General features: G+C 41.6%; 2 protein-coding genes and 2 non-coding genes across 4 annotated transcripts; 3 read left to right on the top strand and 1 right to left on the bottom strand.

The window, feature by feature from the left end:
- Positions 1–34: 34 nt before the first annotated feature.
- TSR1 (TSR1 ribosome maturation factor) lies at positions 35–10,158 on the top strand. The gene is made up of 15 exons (XM_068975846.1): positions 35–139; positions 327–430; positions 757–976; positions 1,093–1,227; positions 1,604–2,028; positions 2,766–2,925; positions 3,300–3,457; positions 3,712–3,908; positions 4,647–4,809; positions 5,169–5,279; positions 6,429–6,561; positions 7,672–7,788; positions 8,170–8,310; positions 8,417–8,491; positions 8,619–10,158. The coding sequence occupies exons 1-15, from the start codon at positions 43–45 to the stop codon at positions 8,795–8,797; spliced, it is 2,415 nt and encodes an 804-aa protein (XP_068831947.1). The 5' UTR covers positions 35–42; the 3' UTR covers positions 8,798–10,158.
- LOC138084918 (small nucleolar RNA SNORD91 family) lies at positions 5,419–5,512 on the top strand. The gene has a single exon (XR_011145317.1). It is a non-coding gene; the product is annotated as a small nucleolar RNA SNORD91 family (small nucleolar RNA).
- LOC138084917 (small nucleolar RNA SNORD91 family) lies at positions 6,690–6,782 on the top strand. The gene has a single exon (XR_011145316.1). It is a non-coding gene; the product is annotated as a small nucleolar RNA SNORD91 family (small nucleolar RNA).
- On the bottom strand, positions 9,164–23,791 carry SRR (serine racemase). Its single transcript, XM_068975848.1, has 8 exons — positions 23,767–23,791; positions 13,787–13,958; positions 12,038–12,164; positions 11,749–11,852; positions 10,597–10,716; positions 10,392–10,466; positions 9,696–9,905; positions 9,164–9,364 (listed from the first exon to the last, which is right to left on the bottom strand). Exons 1-8 carry the CDS (start codon positions 23,778–23,780, stop codon positions 9,164–9,166), a joined length of 1,023 nt encoding a protein of 340 aa, XP_068831949.1. The 5' UTR covers positions 23,781–23,791.
- Positions 23,792–23,910: the final 119 nt, after the last annotated feature.

Genomic DNA, 23,910 nt, shown 5'->3' with positions numbered 1-23,910 from the left:
CAGCCCGGAAGTAGTGGCGACTTGGTCCACGTGAACGGCAGCATGGCGGCCCATCGCTCTGGCCCGCTTAAGCAGCAGAATAAAGCGCATAAAGGCGGGCGGCATCGGGGTCGAGGGTCCGCGCAGCGAGACGGCAAAGGTAAGAAGGTAGGGTTGGAGGAAGAAGAGCTGTTTAATCGATATTAACTGCTTTTCTTCGTGCCCAGAATGAGTTCCTGCTTCCGGCCTGGACCTCGCGCAAAGGGTCTAAGGAGGGCAGACAGGGGTCCCCTTTCTTGACCTGCCAGTGCTTTGCGCAAGATCAGAAAGGTCTGATATCCTTCCAGGCCGTCTAGCACCGAAAACCCTAAGCAAGAAGGTGAGAAAAGATCTCAGCAGGGTGGACCAGAGGCATCGCGCCAGCCAGCTCCGAAAGCAGAAGAAGGAGGCGGTGAGAGGACTGGGGGTTAGGGGACTGGTGTGGCTTCACAACTTTTATAGGCGGGTAATGCCTCGAACTAGAAAATGTGACCCTGGGAAGGGCTCAGAGATGGAGGATAACTCTAGAGCACGTGTCAGGTGTGCAGGCCCAGACTCAAGCTATAGCTTTCTTTGCTTTGTGCCTACCTCCTGCCCACCTCCTTGGCATACCTGACACCTTTTAACAAGAGAGACACTGGTTTGGAGGCTGAGGATGGGCCTCTGTACTGTTGGAAATGCAGTACTGGCAAAAAGTATTGAAACATTGAGGTGTTCTCTGATGCTTTCTTTCCTCAGGTTTTGGCAGAAAAGAGACAGCTTGGCAGCAAGGATGGCCCTCCTCATCAGGTACTGGTGGTGCCCCTGCACAACAGGATTTCTCTGCCAGAGGCCTTTGGGCTCCTTCAGGATAGGGACACTGGAACTGTACACTTGAATGAATGGGGAAGCACCCATAGCTTTATGCTGTTATGCCCCCGCTTGAAACATCGGTGGTTTTTCACATCGGCAAGGCCAGGTTAGAGTATGCAACAATATTTCCTATCATTATGTTTTGAGCATTAATGGTAATACTTTGTAAGTAAAATGTCCTGATGTCAACCACCTTTTCCTACTGACTGTCTTCTATTCCAGGGGATCTGCATACTGTGTTAGACCTGGCTAAAGTGGCTGATACCATCCTGTTCCTCCTTGATCCACTAGAAGGCTGGGATAGCACCGGGGATTACTGCCTTTCTTGCCTGTTTGCTCAGGGCCTTCCCACCTATAGTAAGTGAGCTGGAAGTATTGCAGGCCAAGAAAGGAAGTGAATTAGCATTTATTGTTCACTTCTAATTTGCCAGATACTATGTCTAACGCTTGATATTTTTGAGGGGTTATACGAGTATGTGTGGCCTTAACTTGGTCCATTATTTACAAGTCATATATATCAATGTGCCTTCTTATTTCTGGACTGCCAGTTGCCCAGAGAAAGGAGAAGATTATGAAGTTTGGTTTTATTGTGAATTTCTTTAGTGTAACTGAGTGTTGGGTTGCCCAGTGATGTCTGGGCTCACAACTAAACTATTAGCTTGTTTGTGAACTGCAGAGGGGGAGTTTCATATAGTGAAGCAACGTCATGAAACCTTTTCTCTTTTGCTCACAGCGTTAGCTGTCCAAGGGATTTCTAGCCTCCCGCCGAAGAAACAAATAGATGCCAGAAAAAAGCTAAGTAAAGCAGTGGAGAAGCGCTTTCCTGAGGACAAACTCCTCCTGTTAGATACTCAGCAGGAGGCAGGGATGCTGCTCAGGCAGTTGGCTAACCAAAAACAGCGGCATCTTGCCTTTCGAGATCGGCGTGCCCATCTATTTGCTCATGCTGCTGACTTTGTGCCTAGTGAAGAGAGTGACTTGGTGGGCACCTTGAAGATCTCAGGCTACGTTCGTGGGCAGGCTCTGAATGTAAACAGCGTGCTGCATATCGTTGGACATGGTGATTTCCAGATGAAGCAGATAGATGCCCCTGTGGACCCTTACCCTTTAAATCCGAGAGTGATCAGATCCTCAAAGGACTCAGGCACAGCAATGGAGGTAAGATTGGTGTTCTTAAAAACTATGTCTTGTACGTTCATGGATGAGAACTAATTAACGTCAGAGAAAGTGGTATGGCTACACACTTGGACAAATATCCTAGTCCCTGGAGGTAATTGTCAAATAAGGCAATAGTCAACTAGAAATAAGTTGATGTATCAAATATTTATTCAGTGCTTTGTAGATGCTTTGCATAGCAATTGGCTCTGAGTCTATAGGTAGACACAGATGTAATCTCTCTCCTTAGACAACTTAATTAGGTCAGAAAAATGGCAAACACCTGTGAAATAAAGATTGCGAAAGTATGGTTGAGCTACATGCTTGCAGTGGAAGTTGAGGAAAAGACTGGCAAGATTCACAGAAGAGATTGACTTGTGCCAGGTATTGAGAAGGATGAATGTGTTTTATAAGTTGAAAACAGATGGAAGAATATCCCAGCAAATAGAGACAACATGAGCCTAGGCAAAGTGATAGATCAAAGGGTTTCTTGAACTCTGAGGATAACAGTGGCTGAGAGTAACAAACAGGTAGGCATGGGATCAGATTATGAAAGGCTTCAAGAGCTAAGCAGACTAATAGATTTAGAATGCTAGGAAATAGAACCATTTGAAAAATCCTGACAAGTTTTGGCTTTCTATTCTATTTGAGGACTGTGCTCTTCTAGATCGTTCTAATTTGTTAGATTTAGTAGATTTTTGGCTCACACTTAATTGACTGTCAACTGTTTGGGTTTTCAGATTTGTGCTGCAGACGCTGTAGCTGATATGGAGGAAGACCTGAAGGTTCTAATGAAGGCAGACCCTGATAGACAAGAATCTTTGCAAACAGAGGTTATCCCAGATCCAATGGAGGGGGAACAGACCTGGCCCACAGAGGAGGAGCTGAGCGAGGCACATGGTTGGTATTGGCAAACTTGAAATTCATCTAGCCTAGAATTGTGGGTTTTGTCTTAACTACTCACAGTGAGGACCTTAAAAGGTAGCATAGATGAGGAAGTACTGGAAGTCTGTCTTACCTCCAAAGGCTATAGTTTGCACTGAGGAAACACTGGACACAGCTTTGCTGTAAGAATTACTTACTGTTTTCTAATGAACGGGTAAATAACTTCCGTTCATTGTAAGACTTGTTTGACCGTGTTAGTATTGCTGGTTCTGAGGCAGCTGAAATAAATTTGCAAGTGCCTGCCAGAGTTCCTGATATTGGTAGCAATGTATCCTGTGTCATAGAGGAGAGGAGGAGGTGTGTAACTTCACTCGTGTGGGCTTTTACAGACTTACTGAAGGAAAGTTCCAAGGTAGTGAAGAAGGTTCCCAAAGGAACATCCAGTTACCAAGCTGAATGGATTCTGGATGAGGATGGTGAAAGTGGTGGGGAAGGAGATGAATACGATGATACAGAACACGAGGACTTTATGGAAGAGGAGTCTCAGGTAAGGAGATGGGCCCTTGGGCACCCTCTGTATAGCTCCCAATGCAAGGCAAGGTGCATTCCTGACCCTAAGGGGTATGTGTGGTCTGTTTGTTAAGAATAGCTTTGTAGTTGCCAGACTGAGTCTCTGTTTTATAACTCATTCTCTGTTAGAGTTAATATTGGTTTGGACTGTGTGTCTAGTAAACTTCAGCATAGTGGCCTCTTGTGTAAAGATGTGAGTTTCCTCAGAAACTGTGACCCTTCAATCTACAGGATGAGGGTAGTGAAGAGGAAGAAGAGGAGGAATGTGAAACTATGACTATAGGAGAGTCTGTACGTGACGATCTGTATGATGAGAAAGTGGATGAAGAGGCTGAGGAGAAAATGATGGAGAAATATAAACAACAAAGACTGGAAGAGATGTTCCCAGATGAAGTAGATACCCCTCGTGACGTGGCTGCTAGAATTCGGTGAGTCAACAAGTCCAAAATCAATCAATACATTTTTATTTAAAACTTACATGGCTCAGAACTATGTCAGTGCGATATAAAAGAAGAAAAACCACATTGTTCTACCTCCCAAAGGCTAACCTTATACAGGAAGGTAACACAGACATACAGGAAACAGTTGTATATATTCACATTCTACACTGTGTAGTACAGACTAATAATGTTACAGAAATACACTCGTGATTAATTAGCATACACTTCCTTTGGAGCTAAGACTTGATTAAAGTATATAACGTTTGGGGAAGTTTGGGTAGAACAGCAAGAACAAAAGAGTTAGGGGTGAAGGTGATCTTACCACTCTAAAGGTGAGTATCACTAAAACCAGAGTTTATGCTGGTTGTTAGAGGGGTAGGGCTTTTATCAAGGACCTTGCTAGTCAGGTTAAAGAGCCACTCCCGGATATGCAGCAGGGAGCCACTGTTAATACTTTTAAGAAGCTGGGGTTTGGTACTGAAATACTTGTTACTGGCTCTTTTAGGGGGTGGTCCTGATTTAGGCCATTAGATTATTTTGAAAGGTAGTTCCTTTAAGCTAAAGCCTTAGCCATTTTATTTATTTAATTTTAAAAAGTTCAAAAGTTTTTCTTTTTTTTTTTTTTCATTTTAAGCCTTAGGCATTTTAAGTGAGTTGAGTGAACCAGTTAAGTAGCACCATATAAATGTCACTGTGAATTTCTTTAAAATATCCTCTATATTCTAGATTTCAGAAATACAGAGGCCTTAAGAGCTTCCGGACATCTCCATGGGATCCAAAGGAAAACCTTCCTCGAGATTATGCTCGGATCTTTCAGTTTCAGAACTTTATTAATACCCGGAGACGCATCTTTAAAGAGATTGAAGAAAAAGAAGTTGAAGGAGCTGAAGTATCTGCTTTCCTTTGTCCATCCCTATAACTTGCTTATTTGCCGAGGTCGTGTCTGTCCCCCCTCCCCACTCATTCTCTTGGCATGAGTACCTTAATGAGTTTTATGCTGCATACAGCTGATTTAGAGAAGCTACTGAGGTACTGATCAGAGTGATACTGGGAACAAAGAGGTGTCAAAGATGTTAACTGGGAAAGCTTAATCTGGGTAGTTGAGGCATCTGTGCAAGGCAGTCTTGGAGGGTGAGCACTGGCTTTATTAATGTTTGGGAGACTGTTAACATAGTTGGAGAAATGCTTCATCATTATTGAGACCGTAAGAGTATAACTGCATGACCATATTCTGCTTTCTCCTGGCAGGTTGGCTGGTATGTCACACTTCATGTCTCTGAAGTCCCTGTCTCAGTGGTTGAGCACTTCAGGCGAGGCACACCCTTGATTGCATTTTCGTTACTACCTCATGAGCAGAAGGTGAGTTAGTGTCTTGTGGGAAACGGGAGTTACGGCACTTTCCAGCCAGTTTTATCTGACAGCCTAATGTTTTATGTGGCTGATGTTTTGCTTCTTGGGATGTGAAAGTCTGCCTTTATGATGAGTGAGGAGAGGATAACAGAGAAGTCGATGATGGTTTTACCTACATGTCTGAACCTGTCTGATGAACCTCAGTGATGTCATCTCTGTATGGTTCTGAGACTTCTCTGACCTAAGTATGTTTGTCAGATCAGACTTTAGTCAAGGATTGGCATCCATAAAAATAAAGAGGGCTTCTGCCAAGGTATGGGCTTCCCTTGTGGCTCAGCTGGTAAAGAATCCACCTGCAATGTAGGAGACCTGGGTTCAATCCCTGGGTTGGGACGATCCCCTGGAGAAGGGAAAGGCTACCCACTCCAGTATTCTGGCCTGGAGAATTCCTTGGACTGTATAGTCCATGGGGTTGCAAGGAGTCGGACACAACTGAGCGACTTTCACTTTGATGCCAAGGTACAGATCTTTTTTCTCTTGGTGGCCAGCAGTCATGTAGGTTGGGGTGTAAGAAAGCTCTGGCTTTTGGTCACTCTGAGTAACGGTTGAAGCAAGAAGCGTCTTGAATGAGTGTGGTTTGGCGGTGTGTGGTTAGTGAGTGACTTGTAGGCATTTTGTGGTAGATGTTGAACCCTTGCATGTTACACATGGGAAGGTCAACTAGTATAAGCAGGGACATGAAAGTTGTGAAAGTCATTTTATTTTCAATTTGAATGCAAGATATTAGTGAAGGTAAAAGATGGATTTGTGTTTCATCATTTATACTACACCATAGATGGGTATAGGGCTTCCCAGGTGGCTCAGCAGTAAAGAATCTGAGATGTGGGTTCAGTCCCTGGGTCTGGAAGATCCCCTGGAGAAGGAAATGGCAACCCACTCCAGGATTCTTGCCTGGAAAATCCCATGGACAGAGGAGCCTGGCAGGCTACAGTCCAGGGAGTCACAAAGAGAGTTGGACACAACTTAGTGACTAAACAACAACATAAATTAGTATTGTCAGCTCTTAGGGTGAACCCAGTCTGCTGGTTTGGTTTGTCTTCTTTTACTTTAGGGTGTTCTACTCCTGATAGGAAGTTCTGTTTCTCTACTTGGTCCCAGATGTCAGTACTTAATATGGTGGTGAGCCGGCACCCTGGCAACACTGAACCTGTGAAAGCTAAAGAGGAGCTGATCTTCCACTGTGGATTCAGGCGCTTCCGAGCCTCACCTTTATTCTCTCAGCACACTGCAGGTAAGCAGCAGGGCAGTTTCTGGGTTTTTGTTCATCTTACTGTCTTTTAGGGGACTGATTTTGCGGCAGGGGGTGGGAGTGTGGGATGGCGGGGATGGGGTGTGCAGTTACAGCATTTCAGACTTCGGTTTAGGAGCCAGTGATGTTTCCATTCAAAATGTCTGAACCTGTCTGAAGCATCCCTGTGATGCAAACTGTGTGGTGCTGAGGCTCCTGTGCCATGAGTATTTGCTGCAGAGTCAGTGTTGAATAGGGGTTGGCAGCTTTCAAGAAATGATGTGTCGTGGAACTCTTGGCATCTGATGTCCCAGTGGGTGAAGTCTAGGGGGTGGCCCACAGTTGGATAAAGCAGAGGTATATGGCTTCTGAGATCTTGAGATTAGATGAGAGTTTGGTCAGTGATGACCAGGGATACTCCTATGATAAAAAGTGATTGTCCTCTTACAGTCTTTAGAGTGGGAAGATATTTGCAGTATGTCAGGGCTTCTGAACGTTACCCACACTCTCAGCCCCCAGCGGTGGCCAGAGGAAGGTGAGAAAAGGCAGTATTAATGGATGCTCTGGATAATTTCTTTGCTCACCAACCATTCTGTCTAAATGAGGGATTGATATTGCCCTTTTATTTCCCTATAACTTTCAGTATTAATTTAAAAAAATGTATTGTCTATAGCTGTTTTTGTGCTTAAGTGAGAACTGAGTAATTAGAAGAGAGACTTGATGGCCACAAAGCCTAAAATACTTAATCTGATTATAGAAAATGTTTGCCAGTCCTTGCTCAAGACTTAAGAGCTGTTGAATTAGTGTTTTTCTGTAAAGCACCGATTCTTAAATGAGGTAGGGTGATATGTATCAGGATCACCTGGAGAACTTTGACAAACCCCAAAATACAGTTCAAGCTCCAAGACTGCCTCCTACTTGAAAAATCACTCTGCTAGGATAAGGTTGTATTTTTCAGTTGTACAGAGGCCAGAAAATGTTTGGAGAACTAGTAGGATAAAGAAACATTAGTTGCCTTAGTTTAAGAGTTCCAGTGATACAGCTTTTTCACAGGCCTCTGGATTACCTATTGTTTCTCAAAATATGTTCTGGTTTTTATTCTTTTAATGGCAGCGGATAAACATAAATTTCAGAGGTTCCTGACTGCAGACACAGCCCTGGTGGTGACAGTATATGCCCCAATCACTTTTCCTCCTGCATCTGTGCTGCTTTTCAAACAGAACAGCAATGGTAAGTTGAGTTCACAGAGGTGAATAGCCTGCAGGTCCTTAGTAAGATTAACTGCTCTCTGTATTTAAATTTGGGAGTCAGATGGTAACGAAAAAGTAATGATGTTTTTTTAAATTATCCCAATTTCAGGATGACAAATGGGGTTTTATCTTGCTTGCAAACCTTAGCTAATTGGTGGAGGCCGCTCAGGGTGCTCTATTTAGGGTGGGTTCTGCGGACAGGCTCAGCAGGAATATCAGTGATCTTGGCCATGAACCCAGGAGGGCCACATAGTACATCCCCACTGGGTTTCCCAAGATCTCTCATAGGTCTTTAAATAGACTGGACAATAAGTGACGGCTTTGACCAAAAGCCTCCTGCTGCTCTGCCTTTGCCCCTCAGGAATGCACAGCCTCATTGCCACAGGCCATTTCTTGTCAGTGGATCCAGACAGGATGGTCATCAAGAGAGTTGTTCTGAGTGGTCATCCTTTCAAAATTTTTACTAAGACGGCAGTGGTGCGTTACATGTTTTTCAACAGAGGTAGGTGTGACAGAGGGGATCCAGTTGCCTTTGTGGGATGAAGGTTGGGTTTATACATTATGGATAGGTGTTTCATCCTGGTCTTCTGTATGTTTCTTTATCTAAGAGGATGTACTGTGGTTTAAACCTGTGGAACTGAGAACAAAATGGGGCCGCAGGGGCCACATCAAGGAGCCTTTAGGTAAGAGAATGTGCGATTTGGGAGCTTGTGTAGACTTCCCCAGTGCTGTTAAACGACCATTGGGTTAAGAGACCACTGCTTTAAAGTTTTCTATTAATATGACCAATTCATTCTGTTTTCATTCTAGGTACTCACGGTCACATGAAGTGCAGTTTTGATGGGAAGCTAAAATCTCAGGACACAGTACTGATGAATCTTTATAAGAGAGTTTTCCCCAAGTGGACTTATGATCCATATGTACCAGAACCAGTCCCCTGGGTGAAAAGTGAGATTTCTTCGACAGTGCCTGAAGTGGACATGGAGTAATGGATTCAGTGGGATTCTGTCTCACTGCTACTAGTGAGCACTCTAGGGATGGGAGCCTATAGGTTGTGATTGCCCAGTTTGTGCTTTCTACTTAAGCCTACTTAAGGGCTCCTGCTCCTTTGTGCAGAAGACTTTTCTTGGCCCTGAGAAGGTGTTTCAGTTAAGTATGGATGTTTTTCTAGTTCAACTTAGTCCAAAAAAAAACCCATTAAATCTTACTGAAATACACATTCTCCATTAGGGTTTTGAAGGCTGTTTTAGAGGGGAAGATAGGAACTTGACAATGACCAGGAGACAAAATTTCCAAGTGTCTAGACACTTGAGTCCCTTTTCTTCCTTTTGCACCTATTAAACAGAAACAGATTGCTAAGGAGCTGCCTTTTCATCCTGCTTCTTCACCCAAGTTAGGGAGGTTAAGTCTACATTCCCACCACTGAGCACAATACAGATGTTCTTTACTTCTGCGGGAACTGTTTGAAAATGCTGAGACAGCACAGCGGCCACTCCAACACCAGCTGTAGGTTCAATAAGCAATTTCATCCTCTCCCACACCAGCTGGGTTGCATACTGTCGGTATAGAAGGGAGTAAGAATTAGTGACACAGGAAAAGGGGGAAAGAGCCTAGTTGGTTGGCCTCTATGCTTAAAGGCCAAATGGGGGTGTATGCCCAGTCTGAGTATTCCTGTTTGTGATACATTTGTGTTTGCCAGTGAAGGGCAGGGCTTTTTTCATTCTGACTTGCTTTACTGTCTTGACACTCATCTAGAGCACCCTCTCACATGTTATGAAATCACCTAGTCAAGTTCCCTTGTGGGTTAGTTGCCATTTACAACAGGAAGGTTTTTGCCTAATAAGTTGCTCCACTCTTTTGTTGTTTTCTTTCCTCTTGGAGCCTCACCTTGATTTCATCCTCGGTGACAGTGAAGACATCATCCACGAGGTCTCTTATAATAGGCCAGGTGTTTAAGCCAATGCTGGATTTGATACCATCTGCTATGGTTTCCGGAGGATAGGGGTTGGGGGTCAGTTCCCCTTTGAGTTTGGACTGGTAGCAGTCATCTGCATTCAAGGGTTCAGCAGCATATACCTTCACACTAGGTCTCAGAGCCTAGGAAGAGGAGTATTAGATACCTTACAACTAGACACAGCATTTTGCTTGCATGCTTCCAATAAAACAGATGGTATAGTTAACACATTTCTGCCCAAGAGCCTTTCTTTTAATCTATGTAATAGAAATAAGGCCTTTAAGCACTTTAAATTGTTTTCTACTCTGGCCTTCAGTTGCCTAGATCACAGCTGGTTCTGCTGGTGACTTGGGAAAGGAGTATACTGCTCCTGACCTGGATAGTAAGTTGGTGAGATGGAATTCAAAGGACTGTGAGGGTGCCACTCACTGAAATGGCTTTTGTGCTGTAAAGTTTTCATTAAGAAGAGGGCAGTGATGCAAAGCAGAGCCTTCCACCACAAGTGCCAGGGGATGATAAGAAGGAACGGCAGTTTGGGGGTAATGTTGAGCAAGTATTCACAATGTACTGTAATACAAAATAAACTTCTGTGCCTTAGGTGGGGAGTCCTCCAGAAGCTGTTTTCTCACCTTCACTGTAATGGCTATTCCAGCAAGCATTCCTCCTCCTCCTACAGGTACCACCAGTGCGTCTACCAAGGGAACCTGCAGTGAAAAGAATATAATAAAGTATTAGAATAGGCGTGTTAATAACCAGTTTTATATGTACCTATGAAAGGATTGGTTCTATGGCCAAACATCAGCATTACTGGCAGCTAAACGACTAAGCCGTTACCTGGTTTAGCACTTCCATGGCAATTGTCCCTTGCCCAGCTATCACTGCAGGATCCTGGTTGGAATGTATCATAATGCCTTCTGTTTCTTCTGCGATTCTTTTTGTAATATTTTCTCTGGCCTGAAAGAGGACATTACTTTAGCTTACTTTATCTGTATTTAATAGAGTCCCCAACAAGTTAGATTCAGTCATTTAACACTTCATTGGCTGCTTTTCTCAGACTTGGTTCTGGCACCGAGGATGTGACTGAACAAAATAGCGCCTGCACTCAGTGGAGTTACATTCTAATATGGTGGGATAGGGTGGGATATAAGTAAATACATGCTATGTCTACATGGTTTGGAGGAAAATGAACAAGTCCTGTGTGTCTCCACAGAATATTCCAGAGAGAAAGGAACAGCAAGTACAAAGACCACAGAACAGGAGTGCTTGGCTTTGAGAAACTGCTAAGTTAGTGTGGTTGGTGTGGAGTGTTTGGGGGACAGTAACAGTGGAAGATGAGATCAGAAAAGTAGTAATGGGCCAGTTCATCTGGGCCACAGGTGATTGGAAGAACTTTTGTTTCTGGGACTTCCCTGGTGGTCCAGTGGCTAAGACTCCATGCTCCCAGTGCAGGGGACCAAGTTTCCATCCCTGGTCAGGGAACTAGATCCCACATGTTGCAACTAAAAGTTTGCATACTGCAACTAAAGATCCCACATGCCATAACGAAGATCAAACATCCTGAATGCCACAACTGAGACCCATCTCAGCCAAATATTGAAAAAATACAGTATGATTTCTTAAGTTTGTTTAAAAAAAAACACTTTGGTTTCCACTGTATATGAGGTGGAAAATCATTAGAGAATTTTGGGCCAACAAGTTGCCATTTACTGATATGCGGGAGACGGAAGGTGGAACAGTATTAAAATGAGTTTAGTTTTAGGCAGTTTGAGATAACTATTAAGACACCCAATTGGGAATATACAAGTCTGGGCTAAGAGTAAAGGTCAGGACTAGAGTTAGAAGTTTTAAACTAGGAGACCATAACTAGATCATCTGAGTGAGGGGCATGCCAACATTTAAAAAGGAGACTGGAAGCTGCACCCAGTGAGGTAGAGAGGTCTCACATGACTGACCGCTGCTAAGGTGGTGCTGAACATTCTTCCTTACCTCTTCACTCTGTTCACCGTATACTATAGAGGCTCCATAGGCTTGTATTGCCAGTTTTTTACAGTTGGGAGCTGTTTCCGACACTATGACATGAGCAGGAATCCCTGGGAGGGAGAAACAACGTTTAGTTAGTACAAATCAGAATTTAGGATAGAAATCTCTGTTCTGTTCGCTTGTAATCAGGCTGGGAAATTTATTTCCATGGCTATCACCAATCTCACTGAAAGTTAAGGATCCTTTTCCACTCCTCTGATGACCCTACTCAGGACCCTGGAAATTAGTAAAGCACCTTCCAATCTGGCAGCAAAGGAGAGAGCCTGGCCATGGTTCCCACTGCTGCAAGTAACAACAGCTCTGGGCTTCTCTTTCGGATGGGCAGAAATCAACCCTCTGATTGCATTAAGGGCACCACGAATCTGGAAAAGAGAGATGGTGAATTAATCCATTTGTTTTAAATGTTTCTTTTCAAAAAAACCCCACCAGCTTTAGATTTTTCTCTCCCAACACTGCACACCCAGTAAATTGTATTGGTTGTACCTCCTAAATATCTCATGTTCATCTTGGCCACTACCTTGGTGAGGCTTAATTTCTCAACCAGGAGTTTCTGAATCTCAGCTGATCCTGCCTCAAGGATCATTCTCATCTAATAGTTCCGCTAGATTATGAAAATTACCCTTTAAAAACAAATGTTACCTTTTTCATTGATTGCCTATCTTTGTGAGAAAAGTACAAATTCGTTAAAAGCTGCAGCCTTTCTAACATACTTAATATGTTACTTTCTAACATATCAGTGTCCTAGCCATCTTAAGTTGCTGCTAGTTTCCTACCAGGTTAGCTCACACCTCTACTTCTTGACATGCTGATGCCTCTACCTGTAGTTCTTTCCCTCACTCCCTGATCTGGCTAAAAGTATCATCCTATAAAACTTGGATCAAACATCACCTGGTTCAAACTTCTTGCTCTCCCAGGCAAAATTAGGTACTCCATTGGCTTCCATGTTCCTTGTTTGTGTATCTTTTTATCTGGACTGTGCTGCATGGCTTGCAGGATCTTAGTTCCTCAGCCAGGGATCCAACCTGGGCCTTTGGCAGGGAAAGCACAGGGTCCTAACCACTGGATGGCTAGCGAATTCTCTGTATCTCTGTGAGACACTTGTCATCAACCTACTTTTGTCTTCCCCTGAAAGTATGGGTGTAGGGCAAGGCTTCCAGTACATACACCTGGTATAGGTAGTGAAAATATGTGCTTGATGTGTGACAAATGAACAAACCGTGACAGAAGCAAAGGGCAAAAGGAAATATAGAAGTTTCTGTATTGTTTAAAAGTTCTCAGTTAATGGGTGCCAAAAAAAGGTAAATACATGATATCTGAAAGCTACCACTTAACAGGTACTAATACTTCTCGACACAGTCCAAAATGTAGCTTTCAGGTTTTTACTTGAATGAATCTTGAAGTTCCTTCTAATGAATGAAGTTCAACTAATGGTCAGAAAATTCTGATAATGAAGAAACACAGAAACCTATTTTTATGCAAAGGAGAGGCCCTGACATATATTACAGAAAAAGAAAAAACTTTTGTTATATGAGGGCTTAGCCAGGTTTAGACCTTTTTTATTCACAATGTATAAACACATAGCAAGTAAATGCGTAAACTTGGGTATATACAGCGTGATCACACATCGTGTTGCAAAGTCATGTCACAAGGCATTGGACACCAGGTGTCCAAGTTGACAACTGTGCTCTCTGTTCTATCATTAGAAGTTCCCCTTTTCATCCCCAAACATGTCCTAATTTGGACAGTAAGCTGTATGTGATCACCTTAATTATAAGGAATTTTGAGATAATGTAAAAGTGGCTCTCCGGAACACTATGATGCTAAGTAACCAGGACTTACCAAAGGAAAATTTTGACAACCCTTTCTTAGCTATAAAAAGACATTAATTCTACCTACCTCACTGGGTGGTCAAGAGGATCATATACATTTATATGTGAAAGTGGTTTGAAAAGAAACATGGTACACTATCAAAACAGATTGTTACCTTAAAAGATCCAGTTTTCTGGAAGAGTTCACATTTGAAGAAAAGATTGCGTCCTGTTATTTGATTCAAAATGGAACTTGTTAGTACTGGTGTGAGGTGAATAGAATCTCGAATGTTGACATGAGCTTTTTCAACATCAGCAAAGGAGATGCAGTACTGATCACACATGGTTCTGTAACCCAAGAATAAGAAGGGGGTCAAAGCAAGCCTAGACGATATATTTAATGAAAAGATTTTGAAAACGCACAGACCCATGGAATGTACATCCCCAAGAGTGAACCATAATGTAAACTATGGACTTTGGTGGTAATGGTCTATCAATGCCGGTTCAACTGTAACAAATACACCACTCTGGTGGGGGATGTCAATAATGAGGGAGGCTATATATGTGTGGGCAAGGGGCATATGGCAAATTTCTGTACCTTAGCAGTTTTGCTGTGAATCTTAAACTCAGAAAACTAACACTCAAAAACAAAAACAACAAAGAAAGAAAATGCTAACACTGGAAAATAGACTCAGCCTGTGGTGTTAATGTGGGAGCCATCTTCATTACTGGGGTTCTAGAATTTCTGCTGGAGAAGGTAATGGCACCCCACTCCAGTACTCTTGCTTGGAAAACCCCATGGATGGAGGAGCCTGGTAGGCTGCAGTCCATGGGGTTGCAACTGAGCAACTTCACTTACACTTTTTACTTTCATGCACTGGAGAAGGAAATGGCAACCCACTCCAGTGTTCTTGCCTGGAGAATCCCAGGGATGGTGGAGCCTGGTGGGCTGCTGTCTATGGGGTCGCACAGAGTTGGACACGACTGAAGTGACTTAGCAGCAGCAGAATTTCTGCATAAGGGAACATCTCTCAAAGCTGAGTTTTTTGGTGTATAAGTTTCTTCTGTTGAAACTTTATAGGAAATAAAGTTGATTCCTGGAGATTCTGGAAGGCTTAAAGCTCAGTTCTCACCTATACCATCCATCTGTTGCTACTGCCACTGGTCTCTACTTTTTCATCATTGTTGTGAAGCTAAAATAAACTGGTTTCAAAATCTGCTACAGATTTTTATTTTTAAAAATATTTCACAATTTACCAAGGGGAACAAACGCCTACAATCCTACCATCTTAATAAATTCACTTTCTGTGTTTCCTTCTGTTTTTTCAATATGCATGTAACAGTTAAACCAAAGATAGTATTTCATCTACCCTTTTTCCATTTGGCTCACTTTCTTCAAAGTTTTCCTAATTATAATTTCCAGTAACTGCATTAAGCTTCCACTTTTCACTATTTTTATTGTGATTATTTCCTTAACAAAGGCAATGCATATTCAATAGAAAGACAATTTAATTTGCTTCCTTTCCAAAGACAATTGCTACTAAAGTTCTGGTGTCTCTCTGTCCAGACCCATATATATATATGCAGACAAAACTTTTTTGACAGGTTTGGTAACTTGCTTTTTTCAGACAGTATTAGGAATATGAACCTTAGCTTATCAATTGATATTTTATATGACTTTTTAAGAAAGATTTAAAAATTTTTATTTTTCAGCTGTGCTCTTTGTTGCTGCACAGACTTCTCTAATTGCAGGGAGCAGAGGCTACTCTCTAGTTGAGGTATCCTGGCTTCTCACTGCTGTGGCTTCTCTTGTTTTGGAGCACAGGCTCTAGGGCATACAGGTTTCAGTAGTTGTGGCACACGGGCACTGTTGCTGCATGGCATGTGGGATCTTCCCTCACTGGAGATCAAACTCACGTCTCCTGCATTGGCAGATGGATTATTTACCAGTGAGACATCAGCCCTTATGTGACTTTTTAAATCACTAGTTCTTTTTACAAAAATACCATAGTTTGACATAACCCTGTTGAACATTTAAATTTTCCTCTTTTTTTTTTTGCTATAATAATGATGTAATGAACAGACTTGTTGCAATCTTGTTGTTATCTCTATACATGGTTTGAGTAGATTCCACCGGTGACATTTTGCACTAACAGGCATACATACTTCTAAGGCATTTGACACCTACTGCCAAACTGATCAGAAGAGTTATAGATTATGTCAATTTATATCCCATCATCACTTTCTGAGGGATGACTATTTTCCTTTACCCTTATCATTTTTATCTGTCAATTTACTGAAATATGTCTAGTAGTTTACATTTAATTACTAGTGACTGCCGGGAGCCAGCATGGGAGATCCCACCCATGGCAAAGGTCATGTGGAAGAGAACTGTTAAGCAAGGCTTCAGGACTCAAGGGTCTCCCTGGGCCTTCTCGACCATCTACCCGAAGACCAGAATCTGTCTTACTATCTTGTGTCTTTCACCAACTTTCCTGACATACAGGGGGCTATCCCCGACCACCTTTCTCTGGAGAAAATCAACTTAGGGCTCTAGCTAATAAGTCTCCTGGACATGAGAGGAATGTTTCAAATCAAACCCCCTCTGTTAGCATTCTAGCTTGCTTGGCAGGTATATCCAGACTCTGGCAGCTACGCATGATTATTTACAGCCTCCCAACTGTGAGAGGCGTGGAAAGCATAGAGCCTTTCAAAGAGTTAAAAGTTATTAGAGTAGTGCTGGTGTAGGATTTCATTATTGGGCCAATGCTTGTTGCTAAGTTCCCATATCTCTTATCCACTGTGCACCTGGGAATGCATTAGTTAACAGTTAGAATGTAAGAAAAACAAGTATAGCCTTGAAATTAACCACATCAGACTTTTGAGCTAATTGGTTCTTTCTTGCAACTCACTGCACCTTTGCTCTGTGAGAAATGTAACTCTGGCATTTTCTGAGGTTGACATAGATTAGAAATATAAAGAAAAAATACTTTGAGGGAAAATAAGTTTTCTGGTTGAGCAGCCTTTATCAAAAGAGGGTCATAAAATGTTCACAGGCCTCCAAGGTGAGAAGATAATGTATACAACATCATTTGTGGGAAAGGTTTGCAGAAAAAATCCTGGTTTCAATAAGGGCAAAACTGCTGGAATGTTTGGGCTGACTCTGTACGACCTTGCATCTTTCATTTCCCTCTATGTATAAGGCAAAGCATAAAAGTACCTTTTAAAAATAAAGCTATTGGGCCTTGCTCACCGAAGCAACTTGGTCTCCCCGTGTCAATTATTCTCTCTCTCTCCCTCTCACTCTTTCTCAGGCTGATCCCTTGGAGCATAGAGGCTCCCTGCGATCACTTACCTGCCCGGGGTTTCTAAGACCTGAACAGGAAGATGTTCTGGGTCTTCAGTCCCTTGGGAGACGGGGAGGGCACCTGTGGCCTCCGTGAACAGGGCAAACTCCCTGTCTTGGAGTTTTATTGGCTTTCTATGTAAACAAAGGAATATCAGCCTCTTTCTCGCCTCTATTTTCTTATCTTCAACATTCTTTCCTTATCTCTCTCTAAATCAATCACTGATGCCGTTTCTCCTTCCGGTTTCCCTGGATCTTGCGGGGGCTGGATCCCGGCAAGTGACAAACATTTTCTCTGTATATTGGCCACTTTTTCTTTTGTAAATCTTTAACACACTATACTGAATAATTTTCCTGTGAAATATAATACATTTATAAAAAATTAAAATTCTATTAATGCTTGGGGCTTTTCTGGATTTTGTTCCATTGATTAGACTGCCAATTCCTTTAATAATATTACTATGTTCTTCCCTTTCTAAAATTTATTGGCTTTTCTCATATATCAGTTCTTCCAAAAGAACTTTAGAAATCCTTTACCAAGGTTGCCAGAAATTTCTTTGTACAATGTACAAATGAATTGGGGTCATAACTAACATTTGAAAATGTTGAACCTCCACATCCATTAACAATGGATGTCTTTTAATTTAGAAAGTCCTTTTGTTTTAGGTTTCTTAGTAAAGTTATCATACTTTATTTGCTCCTTGTATAGACCTGATTAAATTTATGCCTAAATGCAACATATTTTTGTTGCTTTTGAGAAGGCATTTTTTAGATTTTTAAACTGCTTACTGATGATGTATATGAAAACTAACAATTTTTATCATGTAATTCAATACTTTACCAGATTATCTTGTTATAGCTAATAGTTTTACAGTTTAAACAATCATGCCATCTGCAAAGAATTTGCCTTTACCTTATATACATACCTCTGGTAACTTTTCAGTGACTTCAGTTACTGGTTTATATGGATTTGCCATTGCCTCTTGAATTAATTTCAGTAATTTTTTTTTTGTAAAACCACTTCATTTAAAATTTATTAGTATAAAGTTGTACATATTAATATTTCTAAGTTTTTCATATCTGTCATATTCATTCAACAAATGCTGAGCATCTTCTATGTGTCAGATACTGTTTGATCTGGGGAGACAGTATTAGAAAAGTAGACTTGTTCCTCTTCTCATAAAGATTACAATGTATTGGTCAGGTGTCTTAATAAATAATCCAATTAAACATGTATTGCCAATAACTGAGTGTTAAGGAGGTGTATTAGGATAGGATAGTATATTGAAAGGCTTTATTTTAGATCAGTGAAGGTCAATGAAGACCCCCTTTGTAGAAGTGAATTTTAATTTTTCTGTGAATAGTTAGCTTTTTTTTGAGAAGTAAAATTAAATTAAGACCTATAAGACGAATGGGCAGAGTAGTGGGGAAAGTGTTTCAGATAGAGGGAATAATAATAATATGTGAAGGCTTTAAGGAGGGAAAGAGCTTGGCATTTTCCAAGAACTAAAGGATCAATGTATTTGAAAATGTGATCAATGGGAAATGTGATAAGAGATAAGGAAAGTGAAGTTGGCAGAGTCTAGATCATAAGGGACCATGACTCACGGAATTTTTTTTAAGAGTAATAAAATGTCATTGGACTTATGATTACCAGGGAGGAAAAGTAGGGAGGAGGGATAAATTGGGAGGCTGGGATGGACATATACATACTACTATATATAAACTAGGTAACTAATAAGGACCTACTTTATATAGCACAGAGAACTCTGTTCAATACTCTATAATGACCTATCTGGGAAAAGAATGTAGGAGTGGATATATTTTATGTATAACGGATTCACTTTGCTGTACCACAGAAACACAACACTGTAAATCCACTATTCTCTGACAAAAAAATGTCACTGGAGAATTTTGAGCAGGTGACATGTAAGAATTCATATTTACAAAAAGTCACTTGCTACATTACACTGTTATGAATGAAGAGGAGGAGATAAGAGTTGGAATCAGGGAATCCAGTTATGAAATATTACAGTTGTCCACATGAAACACAACAGGTGCTTTGATGGTGAAAGTGGAGGCAGAGAAAAATAATCATTCAAGATACATTTTGGAAAAAACAACTGAAAAATGGGCAAAGGACTTGAATAGACATTTCTCCAAAAAAGATATACAAATGGCCAACAAACACATGAAAAGATGTTCAACATCATTAATCATTAGAGAAATGCAAACCAAAACCACAATGAGATACTACCTTATGCCTACTAGGATAGCTACTATTAAAAAATAAAACACCCAAATGGGAAAATAACAGGTGTTGACAGGATATAGAAAAACTGGAGTCCTTGTGCACTGTTGGTAGAAATGTAAAATGGTGCAGCTGCTGTGGAAAATATTATAGTAGTTCCTCCCATAATTAGAATTACCATATGACTCAGCAATTCTATTTCTGGGTACATACCCAAGAGAAGTCAATGAGGGTCTCAAAGACATATCTGTACATCTATGTGCATAGCAGTATTATTTGCAATGGCCAAAAGGTGGAAGCATCCCAAGTATTCATCAACAGATGAATGGATAAACAAAATGTGGTATATACACACAATGAAATATTATTCAGCATTAAAAAAGGAGATTCTGACTTGTGCTATAATATGGATGATACTTGGGGATACGCTAACTGAAATGTCAATCAGAAAAAGACAAATACCATATGGTTACACGTATGTGAGGTACCTACAGTAGTCAGATTCATAGAGAGAAAACAGAATGGTGGTTTTAAGAGGCTGTGGGGAGGACAGGGGAATGGGAAGCTGTTCAATGGGTATAGTTTCAGTTTTGCAAGATGAAAACAGTTCTGGAGATTGGTTGTACAACAATGTGAATGTACTTAACACTACTGAACTGTACACTTAAAAATGGTCATGATGGTATATTTCATGTTACATGTATTTTACAATTAAACACACACACACACATTTTGCAGATTATAATCAGTTAGACTTCTTGGTTACAAGTGATAGAACCCCAATTTGAACCTGATGGAGGCGATGAGAATTTATTGGCTCATGGAATCCAGAAAAGTTGAACCATGGAAAGGGCAGGAATATGGAACATTAGGAACAAGTGGAACCAGGGACTTGGAGGTTTTCCAGGACCTACTGTTTCTCACCTCCACTGCTTTCTGCATGTCGGCTTCACTCTTTTCACTGCAGACCAGCTGGTTCCATATGGCAGGACACAGAGCTGCTGACAGCTCCTGTGTTTTGCATTTTATGGCTTCCACACTGGGAGGGGGTTTTCTTTTTTTCTTCAGTTCAGTCAGTTCAGTTGCTCAGTCGTGTCCGACTCTTTGCGACCCCATGAATCGCAGCACGCCAGGCCTCCCTGTCCATCACCAACTCCCGGAGTTCACTCAAACTCATGTCCATCGAGTCAGTGATGCCATCCAGCCATCTCATCCTCTGTCGGCCCCCTCTCTTCCTGCCCCCAACCCCTCCCAGCATCAGCATCAGGGCCATGAGGTGGCCAAAGTACTGGAGTTTCAGTTTAGCATCATTCCTTCCATTAGAATGGACTGGTTGGATTTCCTTCCAGTCCAAGGGACTCTCAGGAGTCTTCTCCAACACCACAGTTCAAAAGCATCCATTCTTCGGCGCTCAGCTTTCTTCACAGTCCAACTCTCACATCCATACGTGACCACTGGAAAAACCATAGCCTTGACTAGATGGACCTTTGTTGGCAAAGTAATGTCTCTGCTTTTCAACATGCTATCTAAGTTGGTCATAACTTTCCTTCCAAGGAGTAAGCGTCTTTTAATTTCATGGCTGCAGTCACCATCTGCAGTGATTTTGGAGCCCCCCAAAATAAAGTCTGACACTGTTTCCACTGGTTCCCCATCTATTTCCCTTGAAGTGATGGGACCAGATGCCATGATCTTCGTTTTCTTAGTTTTGGTTTAAAAAGTTCTGGGTAGGGACTCTGGTTGGCTCATATTGGGCTAGGACCAGTGGCCAAGAGTATGAGGTCATTTAAGAGAATACCATGCAATAGGTAGAAGTATTTACAAAAACATGAAAAAGAAACAATGATTTCTAGAATACAATATCAAATATGTATGTTTAAAATAGATACACAAAACAATATTATATATTATTCAAAGATACATGTATTTTCAAAGGACATACATCAAACACATTAGAGTGGCTTCTGAAGAGGGAAGGAACATGAGTGGGAACTGTAATGTAGGAAAAAAAGAAAAAAGAGAAAGGCCTTGTTGACGATGTGAACCAAACAGTATGATTGCCTGAAATACACCTGAGGGAAAAATAGGAGCAAAGGGAAGCAGCAAAAGAGAAAAGAAAGGAAAAGACAAAAGACACAGTACTATCAGTGAGAGTAAGGGGCAGTTTTTAAGGGAAAAAAAGGGAAAATATTGAAGTTATAAACTCCATACATGTCTACTACCTTGATATTGGACTGAATGGGGTTACTGAGGGAGAGGAAGGTAACTTCCAGGTTTCGACTTAGATGGTCGTATAATTTACTGAGATATAAGGCTGGTAAAGGAACATTTTAGGAGAAAAATCAGAAATCTGATGAGTTAAGTTTGCAGTTCCTATGAAGCATTTGATAGGATGTCTTAGATTTTTAAAAATTTTTAAAAATTTTTTGCCAGAAATGTGTCTATTATATAATGTCTACTTTATTTCTGAAGAATGAGTGCTTTGATTTACCAAGTCTTATTCTTTTTCCTTAATTTATGATTTTATCTTTATTTCTTCCATTTTTATTTTCTAACTTTATTGAATATGTAGCTTATTACTTATTAATTTATTTGGCCACACCACACAGCTTGTGAGATCTTAGTTCCCTGACAAGGGATTGAACATGGGCTCTCGGCAGTGAGAGCAAGGAATCCTAAACACTGGACTGCCAGGGAATTCCCAAGGCAACCATTTAAAAAAAGTCTGGTATGTATTTTTCCACATCCTTTTTGATATATATAGAAACTTATATTTGCAATAAATGGTTTTGCTGCTCTCAGAACCATACTCTGTATCTTGCTCTGCAATTGGTTTAAAAAAATACATCTTATATATGTTAGCACATATTTTAATTCTTTAAACTGAGCTTTCATTGTGATACAGGTCTAAATATGGTTGTTTTTTCATTTATTTTTACCTGGTATTTCATTAACCCTTTAAATCTGAGAGTTGAAATTAACTTTTAAATTCAAAATTTCCATCAAATTAGTAAATTTTCTTCTGAATATTACCTTCTGAAGTCATATTTGATTCTTAGTTTTCTGGATCCATTCTCCATGTCTCCTTCATCTCTCAATGTGAGTGTGTTTGGTCGTGTTCGACTCTTTGTGACCCCTGGGGTGTAACTCACCAGGCTCCCTGTCCATGGAATTTGGTCGTGTTCGATTCTTTGTGACCCCTGGGGTGTAACTCACCAGGCTCCCTGTCCATGGAATTTGGTCGTGCTTGACTCTTTGTGACCCCTGGGGTGTAACTCACCAGGCTCCCTGTCCATGGAATTTTCCAGGCAAGAATACTGGAGTGGGTTGCCATTTCCTACTCCAGGGGATCTTCCCGAACAGGGATTGAACCCTAATCTCCTGCACTGGCAGGTGGATTCTTTACCACTTAGCCACCTTTCTATTACATTTCCCCTATGAATTCTGGTAAATTTTTTTGAGCTGGTTTTAACTTTTGGCATATCTCATCTGCAGTTCACTGAAACGGTTGCATTAATTTGGCGATCATCTTTATCCTAGGGAAGCTTTGTTCACACTTTTCATCTTAAAAAACAAAACTGTTCCAACATTCTGTCCAATTTCACTGTGATATCGAATTAAATATTTTTTCCTATTCCTTTCATGTTTTTAAAGCCTGCCATACCATTTGCTCTGTCCACTCCAATCATTCTTCTTTTCCCGTCTACTGACTTCTTCCATCTGTTTAGCCTTCTGGAGGGGAAGGGTCTGCCACCTAATAGCAACTGACTAAGTTGTCAGATTGTTCCCATCTTTTGTGCCCACTCAGTCTAAGGAGTAACTAGTAACTATTCTTTGATGGTGCAGAGGTCCAATAGGCTGTGTGCCACTGGGAAGGAGCAAGAGGTGGAGGAAGGCAGCCTTGCAAGAGGGAGTTTCACCAGTTCTGAACACAGGCTCAGGAACAAACAGTAAAATACCAGTCACATTTCAAAGATGAAAAAAGAACAAAAACAAAAAGAAATCAACCTGAGATCCAGGAAAGTCAAGTAATTTTTCCAAAACTTCACAGTGATACAGCAAATTCCCAAATCGCCTCATCACACCTCCTGACTTATTTCCACACAACCCTTCCCTCAGCAAGAGCCATCTATACTGTATTAGAAAAAAAAAAAAAAGGAAGTTTGGGATATAAACTGCCATAAAGGAAAAGATTTTAAGTCTCTGGCCATTATCCATTGTGTCATCCTGGGCAATTTGCTATGGTCCTGACATTCAGTTCCATCACCTTTAAAAAAAAGGGTGGGGGGCACAATAGTAACTACCCTCCAAGATCTTTAAGGTCCCAAAGTAAAAGCCCGATGCGCCAGTCCGGGCCTGTGGCGAAGAGACCCTGGCCTAAGACGAATGGAGAAGGCCCGGGCAGACTCCGAGCCCCATGCCGGCACCGGTGTCCTCGACGGCCACCACGACAGCAAAAGCAGTCACCTCCGCGAACGCTCACCTCGCTCGGCCTGACTCGGCCGGGCCTAACCTCACCTCACATCCCGGGCACCGCGCCTCCAACTCCAGCCTCAACTCACCTTTCTGACCACATCTCTGCGCACGCGCGGCGCCCGCCGGCCCCGCCCAGCTGTCCCTCTGGAGCGACCGAGCGTGCGTTCGGCGCCTTTCCTCCCTGTGCGGCCACCGTCGTTTGGGGAGGAGAGCGGGACGGGGAGGGGAAA

The sequence above is a fragment of the Capricornis sumatraensis genome, chromosome 8 (genome assembly GCF_032405125.1).
Source record: "Capricornis sumatraensis isolate serow.1 chromosome 8, serow.2, whole genome shotgun sequence".
In the NCBI taxonomy this organism is placed as follows: Eukaryota; Metazoa; Chordata; class Mammalia; order Artiodactyla; family Bovidae; genus Capricornis; species Capricornis sumatraensis.
This window is presented reverse-complemented; position numbering and strand designations above follow the sequence as displayed.